The sequence below is a fragment of the Chenopodium quinoa genome, unplaced genomic scaffold (assembly GCF_001683475.1).
Source record: "Chenopodium quinoa cultivar QQ74 unplaced genomic scaffold, ASM168347v1, whole genome shotgun sequence".
NCBI lineage: Eukaryota > Viridiplantae > Streptophyta > Magnoliopsida > Caryophyllales > Amaranthaceae > Chenopodium > Chenopodium quinoa.
Window position 1 is genome coordinate 682,622 of NW_018743285.1, and position 12,349 is coordinate 694,970.

The 12,349-nt window shown below is 37.1% G+C and overlaps 3 protein-coding genes across 3 annotated transcripts; 2 read left to right on the forward strand and 1 right to left on the reverse strand.

Annotated features, from left to right (window-relative positions):
* The first annotated feature begins 186 nt into the window (after positions 1-186).
* LOC110735584 (tryptophan aminotransferase-related protein 3-like) lies at positions 187-2,667 on the forward strand. Its single transcript, XM_021915774.1, has 4 exons — positions 187-314; positions 1,087-1,384; positions 2,138-2,433; positions 2,595-2,667. Exons 1-4 carry the CDS (start codon positions 187-189, stop codon positions 2,665-2,667), a joined length of 795 nt encoding a protein of 264 aa, XP_021771466.1.
* On the forward strand, positions 2,665-4,733 carry LOC110735655 (tryptophan aminotransferase-related protein 3-like). The gene is made up of 2 exons (XM_021915845.1): positions 2,665-3,075; positions 3,713-4,733. The coding sequence occupies exons 1-2, from the start codon at positions 2,832-2,834 to the stop codon at positions 3,928-3,930; spliced, it is 462 nt and encodes a 153-aa protein (XP_021771537.1). The 5' UTR covers positions 2,665-2,831; the 3' UTR covers positions 3,931-4,733.
* Positions 4,734-6,330: 1,597 nt separating this feature from the next.
* LOC110735585 lies at positions 6,331-10,056 on the reverse strand. Its single transcript, XM_021915775.1, has 3 exons — positions 8,907-10,056; positions 7,610-8,518; positions 6,331-7,436 (listed from the first exon to the last, which is right to left on the reverse strand). Exons 1-3 carry the CDS (start codon positions 10,054-10,056, stop codon positions 6,331-6,333), a joined length of 3,165 nt encoding a protein of 1,054 aa, XP_021771467.1.
* Between the last annotated feature and the right edge of the window lie 2,293 nt (positions 10,057-12,349).

Consider the following 12,349-nt stretch of genomic DNA (forward strand, 5'->3'; position numbering starts at 1 on the left):
TTTTCTCAAGCTAAAAGGTGATCATGGTTAAGCACTTATGTATATTGCTTTTCTCAATAATCCTGAATATTGTGTTCTGTGGTTTATACTTGAATATAAAGTGGGGTGATGAAATTACTCGGCTAAGTTGGTCAAGAGAGGCAGCAGTCGAGGCGGAGGAAGTGGCGGTTATATCGTGTTCGGGACATGGAAGGGCGTTCTTGGATGGGTTGGTTGTTGATGGGAAACCAGTGTGCGAGTGCTATGGTTGCTAGTTGCTACACTTCCCCTGATTGCTCCATTCTTTCTCTTCCATGCGTTGCAAATGCTGATGGGTAAGAGTTTTTTGGTCTTAGATCTCTTCCTTATTCAAATATGAGTATTATACAATCATAATATATATTTTAATTTAAATTTACATTAGAAAAACCATCTAATATTACTCCAAATCTCAATTCAATAACCAACTTATGAGTGGTTTAATATCCAAAAAAATATGCTTTGCCAAAAACACCCTCATGTATTTACTAAATTGAAAATATGGGTTCTATAACATTCAAGGGTCCATCTACGATTTCAAATTCAAATATGTAAAGTCTTATAGGCACTAGACTATGGTATGTTTATGTCTTTTTTTTTTTTTTTTTTGACGGGACTATGGTATGTTACATACATACACGTAATCCATATTTTTTTTTTTTACAAGTACATGTAAATATGTAATTCATTTAAATGAATTATAAATATATGAAATAATGAATGATTGATCATGAAACTATTCGTGCACAACAGTATAAAATTTATTCATACAATAACTCGGTACATCGTCAGCACCCATAAATAATTTGTATTTTAAAAGAAAAAAAAAAACATACACAAATCTCCAATGATGGAATTTGACTACAATAATGAAATTAAAAGGTGAAAATAATTAGCGACGAGGCAGTATAACTGTATAAGTCATAAACATCACCTTGCAATGTTATATTCTAACAAAGTTATAACCCACATTTATGAGTCAGTTTTGTCAGGTCTATCGTCATAAACATAAGACAATTTGTTATTCTGATTACTAAAATGTGATGCCGATTTTGAAATTGTTTGCAGTGGGAATCCAATATATATGGAGCCATTTTGGATGAATAAAAAGGAAAGTGGTGGAGTGTTGGTATCAGGATGGCATAGAATGGGATATACATATATAAACCCATATGCTGAGACACTTTCAACAGAGCTAGAGAAGTACATCCGCAAATTGCATAAATTGGTTGGAAATGCAGAAACTGAAGGAAGGCATATTGTATTTGGGACTGGCTCTACTCAACTACTTAATGCTGCTGTTTATGCTCTTTCCTCAAATTCCTCCAATCCTGCATTTGTGGTCACTTCCACACCTTATTACTCAGTATGTATTCACAATAATTCTGTTTGAGCTATTTTGATTTAAAGCTCCCTTAATCAAACTCCTAAAATTAGACAAAGGTTGGGCAATGTAAGCCCATGTGTCATGCCAACAAGCTAAGCCTTGTTTAGAATGGGCAACGAAAAAGCTATGTCATCATGGGCTCATGCAAATCTTTCATAAATGGAGCCCATGTACGACTTAGTCATACGGGGCTGTGTTGAGCCAACATGTTTTTGATTATTATTTTTTAAATTTTTGGTACATTGATAAATAATAAGCGGGTCGCCTTGTCATGCTCATGTAGTGGCTCATGCATGGCTAAAGGCCCACATGTGTGCCAATTGAGCCGTGTAAGGCTTGTGGCATGCTCATGCCAGATTCAACCTTTTTTGGTGTCGTGCTTGATTAGCTTTTGTGCTGGCTAAACCCATGCTTGGTTCTATGAACCCCCTTCTCTGGTTTCCTCATCCTACAATCTTAATTCGATAGAGATGAGACCATGATGGACCTTAATGAGCATTATGGTCTCAGATCACAACTTTTGAACTTACAAGTACTGTATTATTCTAATCTTGCTTTTTTTAACTGTCAAAATGGGTACTCCGTCCATATTTTTTTTTTTTAATTTGTTATTCTTTGACCGGCATATAATTTTAGGTAAATTAAATTACCTTTGACAATCAACTAATCCTGGTGTATTACTACATAACATTTATCTTTAATCGCTTACATTTTTATGTTGTTTTTCTTTAGACATACAAAGAACAAACTGAGATGTATCAGTCTCGAGCATATGAGTATAAAGGTGACACGTCCTTATGGAAGAACAAAACAAACAGTGAAATTGTTAAATTTATAGAATTTGTGACATCCCCAAACAATCCTGATGGTCAATTAAAAGAGAGTGTTCTTGAAGGACCCTCAGTTAAGACTATTTATGATCGTGTCTATTATTGGCCTCATTACACTGCCATTCCAACCCTGGCTGCCGAAGATCTCATGCTTTTCTCTATGTCCAAGTTGACTGGTCATGCTGGCAGCCGATTCGGGTACAATCTACTCCCTCTGTTTCACATTAAGCTTCATTTTATCTTACACTATTTGTTTTAGATTATTTTTTTATGTCACATATAAGTGATGCTACAACTCACCTATGGTTAGTGAGTTCTGACACTCATATTGTCATATAATTTCGTGTTTATGTATACAGGTACGTCTTACATGTTACACTACTCCCATTTCCCTTGTTTAGTTGCCTGGTACATCTACTTATAGCCTTATAGGGCCAAATTGTTCGAATATAAATTGAAACGGATGTAGTATGAAAAAAAATCCTTATTTTGTTCGAATTAGAATTGAACATGAAGATTAAAAAAATTAGACAAAAATAAACTTTCATTTTTAATGCAGGTGGGCTTTGGTGAAGGACAAGGTTGTAAAACAAAAAATGGAGTATTATGTGATGCATAATACGTTAGGTGTGTCACAAGATACCCAATTACGGGTATTGATTCTATTGAAAGCAATTGTTGATGAAGGAGGAAGTGATATTTTTAAGTTTGGACACAATATAATGAAGGAAAGATGGGAAGGACTAACCACAATCTTGTCTACTTCATCGCGCTTCTCCCTCCAACATATACCTCCACAATTCTGCTCTTTCTATCAACGAGTCAGAGGACCTTCCCCGGGTAATAAACTTTGATCGTTTCACTACATATACTGCCTCCTTTTCCTTATAATTACAATAGTTTGCATTGACTTACATTTGTTATCTCTTAACATTGATCATATTCGAAGAGAAAATGGGTTTAATCCAACAAATTTTACATAATAATTTTGTCTATATATGGGAAATAAAAAAATGTGTTCAAGATTAGTTATAAAATAGTATAAAAGTTAAATTGCTACAACTTTAGATAAAGTTGGATGTATGTATGTAACTGTTCAACTCTATGATAAATTTTACATATCCTTATTTTAATGAGTAAGGATTTAAATCAAAGCTGAATTTACTGATTTTAAGGTTTGTTGCAATTCGGTAGTTGCTAAATTGAATAAACGTAATGGCTTAATTCTCATTGATGATGTTCAAACACATATATAATACAAGCTGACCCTAATGTGATAGGATTAGGAAACTAAAAAAACTAGGAAAAGATATCAAAAGAAACTAATCAAATATATCCTAAGATTTACGAAAATATATCCCGCAATAGTAGTAGCTTAAAGTATTATAAATGTTCTAGTTAACATGTGTACAAATTTTGGAACTTGAACACATTTTTATAAATACATTGAATTGTGAATGGTGTTGGACCATGGCAGCATATGCATGGTTGAAGTGTGAAAGAGAAGAAGATGAAGATTGTTATCAAGTGCTAAAAGAAGCCGGAATCCTCGGTCGTAGGGGTCGATTATTCGGAGCTGGAGACCGCTTTGTACGCCTCAGCTTGCTAAGAAGCCAAGATGAATTCGATTCTCTTTTGTATAACTTAGAAATATTGATTTCCACTAAATTTGGAAATCATTCCAAAACCATATGAGTTTGTAATAATTGAATTGGTCTTATACATACATATTGTTTGAAGAATTACATTGACTCATCTACAAGATTGTATGGGCATAATTCTTGTTTGGAATCATATACTCCCTCCGTAAATTTTTATTTGCAACTTAAGAGTGTTTTGCGGTTCACGAGGCAAAACTTAAGGGGCAAATATTAGAGGAAGAATAATGGTGATTAATATATTATAGGAGTATGTAATTAAGGTGGAAAGTGAATGTTTGGATAATTAATCAACCACCCACTGCCACCACCAAGACCAGCCAACACCACCGCCGCCTTCACCAACACCACTACCACCCCCACGAAACCACCACCGCAACCAACCCCACGAAACCACCACCACCCTGGTTCTAAAAAATCGAACAAAATCCAAAAAAAATCTGGCAGCTCCACTACCGCCCCCACAAAACCACCACCACCTTAACCCTAAAAAATCAAACAAAATCCAAAAAAAACCTAGAATTTTCGAAAATAAATCACCTAAAAAAATCGAAAAAAAAATACAAAATTGTAGATCTACAATAATCAACAAGGAAAATTAACAATAGAAATACAATACAAAAACATACAATAAGCTTACAAAACAGAAAATTAACAATAAAAATTGTAAATCTACAATAATCAACAATAAAAACACGAAACAAAAACGAAAAACGAAACAAATCAAACTGTAGATCCCATTTTGCAGCGGCGAACGGTGTCTTCGTTGTCTTCGTTGTCGAGCTTTGAAGCTGTACACCCCATTTTTATGGGTTAGTTTTACAGAGAAATTTGAGAGGAAAGAGAGTGGGTTAATGGCGGCTTTCGAGTGATTTCATGGTGGTGGTTGTTTTGGAGAGAGAAAGAACAATTTAAAAAGGAAGAAGAAGAGTGGAGTGTAGTAGAGTACAGACTAGCTTACTGTAATAGGAGAGAGAATGGTGGTGGGAGGGGCGGTGGTCGTGACTCGTGAGGGAGGAGGGATGAAGAGGCTGAAGGTGAAAGAGATGAAGGGGGTGAAGGAGATGAAGAGAGGTTGAAGAAAGAGATGAATGGGTGGTAGGTAGAATAGGAGATGATTAAATGGGGTGGGTAGAATTAGATTAATGATTTTAGATTAGATTAAAAAGGTTATTGTGATTAAAAATAAGATAAGGGTAAAATTAAGAAAATCTGAATTTTTAAGTAAGGGTAAATTTGTAATTTTCAGGGTTTTTGTTTACTAAAAATAGAAAGAAAATATAAAGTTGCACATAATGATTAGCGGACTAAAATAGCAAAAGTTGCAAATAAAAATTAACGGAGGGAGTATATTAATGAAGATATTGATTTTTATATTTGTTCATAAATATTAAATGGGATTTGAATGTTAGAGAGAAACATTTAAAATATGATTAGACGTTACTCCCTCCTTATATCACGTGTCTATTTCATTTTACACAGTTTTCAAGATTTACCTTTGACAAAACTACAAAAGTAATTATACATTGAGAGACAAATATAAAAAATGTTTAACATGATTATATAGGAAGTATTATTTTATATATTTATGAGAATTTTAGTCAAATTTATAAAGGTTTGGCCAAAAAATTAAAGGACGCAGGGAGTAAATGATAGTCCACTTAACTATGATAGCCCGTATAATTTTTAGAAAAATTCACATTAACATACGTATATACATGTCTTAATATCACAACTAGTGTGTGTCCCGGGCGGTGCCCCGCAATGCCAGTTTGTACTTTTTTTTTTTTGAAAGGGAGAAGAGGATATATTAAATAATGTCCAATTCCGCAAGACGAAGAACACCTTCCGAAAAAGACTCAAAATAACATTGTTCAGGTACATCACGGGTACACGACCTGGCTAACAGATGAGCCACGGTGTTACCACTCCTCCTCACATGACTACATTTAAAGTAGCTAAAATTCGGAACTAACAGTAGGATCCTTTTAATAAATAAATACAAGTACGACAGCTCCTGAACATGGACGTTGAGCTTCTGCACAATATTAGCTTCATCACTCTCAATCCATACCTTCGCATACTCATTCTGGATGGCCAATTGAATCCCATATAACACCGTTGCAGCTTCAGCAATACCGGGATCCCAGCAGCCCGTTTGTCTCTTTGCAACCGTGAACAATATACCTCCCTGTGAATCTCTTGCTACCACACCAATCCCAATACCATCTCCATTAAAGGTGGCTGCATCAACATTTATTTTGACCATCCCTTCACTCGGCTTCGTCTAGGAGGAAGTAGAGCAGAAGCTTCTAGTGCTCGGCCTGCTACATACCTTGGCTGTGTAGCTGTTGTGCTCAGATTTTAGGAGAATCTCCTTTCCTGCTTTTGACATGAGTTTTTCCTTCCAACCCTGTAACTTCTTCCAAATCCTACTCTATAGACTTGCAAAGATAATCTTCTTTGATTTGCCGATAATGGTAGGTATACCCAAATATTTCTCATGTTTTTCCACCTCCCCAACACCAAGTAACTCACAAATATCTTTCCTCTTATCCAGCATCACATTCTTGCTGAAAGACACCTCCGACTTACTGAGATTGAGTTTTTGACCAGACGCAGACTCGAAAGTAGTGAGAATATTTGCAATCTTGGAGCATTCATTTGTGTTAGCTCTAGAGAAAAGGATGCTATCGTCCGCAAAAAACAAGTGAGATATACGAGGAGCACCATGACATACCTTCACCCCATGAATTAAGCCTTCGTCTGCACTGTAAGATAAGAATCTAGAAAAAGCATCAGCTACAAACAGGAACAAATATGGTGATATAGGGTCCCCCTGCCGAAGACCTCTCGTAGGAGTAATATTCCCAAAAATCTCCCCATTTGCTTTGATTTGGAAAGAGTAACAAGAAAGGCATCTCATTAGTTTTTGAACCCAGAATTCACAAAAACCAAGTCTTTGCATAACCTTCTCTAGAAAGCTCCATTCCACCCGGTCATACGCCTTCATCATGTCAAGTTTCAAAGCAATAGTCCCATGTCTCCCATCACCCCTCCTTTTCATGTAGTGAAAAATTTCAAACGCAACAAGGGCATTGTCGGTGATAAGTCTTCCAGGGACAAAGGCACTTTGTTGTGGGGATATGATGTTTTTTAGCAGAGGTTTCAGACGGTTGGCCAACATTTTAGATATTATTTTATACACTACATTGCAAAGGTTGATTGGTCTGTATTCTGTAATTTTACGGGGGTCATGACATTTCGGTATAAGGACAATGCAAGTCTTTCCAATATCCGAAATATCCAGTTCATAATACCACCAATCAATAATAAAATTAATGATATCATTGCCAACAATATGCCAAAACTTCTGATAAAAGAGAGCGTGCAAACCATCAATCCCAGGAGCTTTGTTAGGATGCATTTCAAATAGAGCTTTAGATATCTCCTCACTTGTGGGAACAGTGCAAAGTGTTTGGTTCATCTCCTTTGTAATCATACAAGACAACCCCTTTAAAGCCTCTTCTCCATCTGAGGTCCCTTCAGTATTGAATATTTTTGAAAAATATTTCACTATAATCTCCTGTACCTCCTCCTTGCCTCTTTTCTATTCCCCTTCCTCATTTTCAAGCCCCTTAATATATTTTTTCTTCTTCTAGAGCTAGCCTTGTGATGAAAATATTTTGTGTTTTTGTCCTCATCACGGAGCTCACACGCACGAGCCCTGCTATACCAGTACGATTCCTCCATCAAACGAAGTTCAGCTAACTTTTCTGATAGGCGTTTGCATCGGGACAGCCCAACATCATCCATTACACCCTTCTGTATTTCTTTGAGCTCTTCCTCCGCCTTCCTCTTTCTCTTCTTAATATCACCAAAGGTCTTACCAGCCCATGAGCTGAGAGCAGCCGCACACCCTGCAATTTTTGTTTGTATTGGGTCATTGTAGGCGCTACTCCAGTAGTCTTTAACAACACCCTCACACTCAGTTCTCGAAAGCCAGTGTTTCTCAAATATGAATAACTTCTTGTCCCTTCCACCATCTGTACTACCATCCACCTTGATGACAATAGGGCCATGATCAAAGAGTTTTACAACAATAGGAGAATTGATGACACTTGCACCAGGAAATAGGGTACACCAACCTCCACTAGCCAAGCCTCTATCCAATCTCTCCCTGACAAGATTTGAGACCGATAAGCCTCTCTGCCATGTAAATTTGCATCCTTTAAATCCCAAGTCTCTCACACCCATACTATCCATTGCCTCGCGAAACCCATCCATACACCGTTCAGCTCTCGGAACACCTCCCACCTTCTCATCTTCTGTTAGAATTTCATTAAAGTCGCCAAAAAAGACCACTGGATACTCATAGGAGTTGTACAGATTCTTTAACAGACTCCATGTTTTGTGCTTATGTTCCTTCTCCGGCCACCCATATACACCAATCGCCCTCCACACAGGGTTATTGTCAGTTCCTACAACATCCACCGCTATATGGTTCTGGGAGAAAGAAATCATATTTACCATTATATCTCTCCACCAAAGAGCAAGACCACCAGCTCTGCCACTACTGCTTACCTCTACACCTTCTGTAAATCCACATTTCCTCCGAACTCGCTCTAGTCTTCAAGACTCCAATTTTGTCTCCATAATGAAGACAAGATTTGGCAACTCTCTCCAACACATTTCCCGGTGAGCACTAATTGTCGAGGCATTGTCGACTCCTCGACAGTTCCAACTTATAATTTTCATTGTTGTTCGCGGGGTGAGTTGACACCCACCTCCGCTACTTTCATAGATATCTCGGTATTACAGCCCTCAGTCATAAGCCTCCTCTCCTTTTTACCATCATACTCCTTCCCATCAGAGTTCTCACCCACCCCCCCTGCATCATGCTCTAATTTTCTCTTTTTCCCCCTATCACACTGCCACTATCATTGCAACACTCCCCCTTAGACCTCCCTGAGTTTTTTACATTGCCTACTTGCCTACTATTTCCCCCCTTACCTCTCTTCCCACCCACTACCTTTTGTTGTTCCCCTACTGTGCCCATGTTAAACAAAACCGCCATACCAATCTTATTCCCCATAGCTCCTTCCCCTAGCCCCGTATTTAGTTCAGCCCCTGCTAGTATCTCACTCCACTTCAGTGCACCCCCCACGCCTTGCTGCACCTCCGAAAGCATGGAGCCCTTACCCAGAGGCTCCACATCTCCTCCCTCCTCTACCCCCACCATCCTGTCAATACCCTCAACTCCATCTTGGTCCCCCACATTTGATGTCAGGTAATGTAGTGGCCCTCCACTAAACTGCTCCCCTGTAACCGGATTAACTACCTTATGTCCACTATCTATCGTTTCCTTCACGACAAAATTCAGCTTTTTGCCAGAATTGAGTTCCTTCATCTCCTCTCCCTCCATTCTCCTCCCCTTCATAGGTGAGGCTTTCAGCCATAGTCCCCACCCAAAACCATTCGTTTCAGCCTCTTCGTGGGCAGTGATACAATCCTTCTCACTATGTCCCATTCTCCCGCACAAGAAGAAAAAGAATGGTAGACGCTCATATTTTAAGTTTATACGAGCGATATTACCCTCTTTGGTTTTTATGCTCTGAATCCTGCGCAGAGGTTCTCGGACGTCCAATTCCACCTTCACTCTCCTATTCTTGCATATTGATAGGGTTTCGTCTTCGATCTCCATCACTTCCCCTAGCGTTGACGCAATTGCTCTCACATGCTCATTAGATTGACAATTAAAAGGAAGGTTTTCTAAACGAACCCAGAAAGGGGAATGAGTAAGGATTACATCAGTTGGTTGCTCATCCCCTTTAATGGAATTGAGCAAGAGTAAATTCTGTTCAAAGCACCACGGTCTTCCATCCATCACTTTTTCCTTATCCCTCCAATGAAAGAATTGGAATACATATAGATTATTTCCAGTGCTTCGAATTACAACCCTCCCCTTCATCGCCCATGATTGAGTTATCGTACGCTTGAAAGCCTCGAAATTCACTCCTCTATCTCTTAACAATCTACCCACCAACATCAGGGAAAGTTTTTCTTCTTGTTCGGTTGAGGCAACCTCACTCACATCTACTACTGCTACCTCCTTCTCGTTGAGATTAAGTTTCTCATATCTATTCGCTAAATCATCGGCCATCGGAAACACAGAGCAAGCCACCGGAAAAACCAGTGGGAGTAATTACCCTTCTCGCAAGGTAGGGCTTCCTTTCACTCAAGGTAGGGTTTCCTCTCTTTCAAGGGAGTTTTTTATGCCAGTTTGTACTTTGTACTTCTTTAATTTGATAATTATGTTCAACTGTTTATATAGTTAGTGTGTGATCAGGGCGTTGCCTCGGATGTTACGGTTTTTTTTACCTTATATGTATTTATTTTCTAATCTTGTGAAGAATAAATAAATTAAATAATCTCTAATTTGCAAGAAATATATAATGTTAATTATGTGAAATTTAAAACACTTATAAAAGTTGGTTGAGATGGTAACTGTACAACTTTTATTTGTTGGAGGTTACAGGTTCGAATCTAGATCAAACCATAATGTATTTATTTTGTTAAATGAAGTTGCAAGCTTACGTGTCGCATATACTTTGAATAGTGACGTGACATAGTGACATGGTGTCATATACGTTGTTGCAAGCTTACGTGTCGCATATACTTTGAATAGTGACGTGACATAGTGACATGGTGCCATATACGTTGAAGAGTGCCACATGGCACCGTTTCTTTAAAAGGAACGTCTTTTAATATATAGTATAGATGTTAATTTTGGTACGGAGTACATATTAGTAAATTTTGATATATAAATTTTTTGGGGAATTTGTTTAATGTTACTTCGTTGATAATAAGTGGATTGTAGAGCTGTTAAAAGATGATCCGACCTGAAAAATTTATCTGAACCCGATTATTAACTGATCCGTTTAAATCCAAAAAATGGTGACCAGAACCGATATGACCCGACCTGAAACCAACCCTAAACTCGAGTCAACCCGAGTATTTGAGACCCGAACCCGAACATGAATCGAATTGGGGATGACCCGACCGGAATATAACCAGTAAATTATTGACCTGAAACAAACCCGACCTGAACCGTGATTGACCCAAACCTGTTTTAACCCGTCAAAACCCGAATTTAACCCGACCTGTTACTAACCTGACTTGAATTCAACCCGACCTATTACTAATCCGACCTACATTCAACCCGATCTGTTACTAACCCGACCCGAAATCAACTCGACTTGTTATTGACCCGACCCCAATTCAACCTGACTTGTTATTGACCCAACTCGAAATCAACTCGACTTGTTATTGACCCGACCTGAAATCAACTCGACTAGCTAAACAAGAATATATGTTATATATATATATTCTAAGCTATTTGTAAAGTCATAACTTCATAAGGCTAAAACTACTATATGTTAATATAGATCAAAGTATTTTGTCTTGGATGCAGGAAGACCAAGTCGGTTCAGCAAAAGAAGGAAGCATCATCCCCAAATTTAAGTGTTAAATATTGTATATATTTGTTGTATGGTCAAAGGAGATAATTAGCTTCATAAATTATAGGCTATAGTTCCCTAGTATATTGCCTTATATATTGTTATATAGTCAATATATAAGGCAATATATTGATAACTATCTGCATATAGTTAGCTAGAGTTTAACATATGATGATTTATGAAGACGTGTACATTGTATATATGCAGTTTCTCTTAATGATAAGCAAGAAAAATATTCATTAAGAGCCGGATTATATTGGCAACCGCGTAAGTTTGTCTATTATCATTCCAGGATTACGTCAAATCATTTATTTTCCTTTTATTGTTTTTCTTTTTTTTTCTCCTAATTTTATGAGTTATTTTCCTATTTAAGCTTATTCAAATATTTTCAATTAAATTCTTTATTATCCAATGTATTACAATTTCTATGTCAGAAAAAAAAATGTATAAAATTTTATGAATACTACTCCCTCCGTTTCATATTAATCGCAACACTTTCCTTTTACATCCGTTTCATATGAATTGCAACACTTCTAAATTTCAATTATGTATTGATTTCCATTTATTTGAACTTAGGCTATTTTGTTTTATCTTATATTTTATAAAAAAAAAAAAATTATAATTTTAAATAATTTCAGATAAAATAAAATTAAAAAAAAAAAAAAAAGTTCAGATAATGATTGAATTGAACGTGATAATGATTGAATGCGAGCATTAGTATATGACAATGACCCGATGATAATCTGACCTGAATAATTTACCTGAATTTGATCATGACCGGACTTGTTTGGACTCGAGAAAATGGTGACCCGAACTAGAGCTGTCAAAAGCTAAACCAAACTGAAAAATTTACTCGAACCTGATTATGGTGACCCGATCCCGTATGACCCAACCTGAAACTAACCTGAAGGGTCTAAACTTATCTTTCAAAAATCT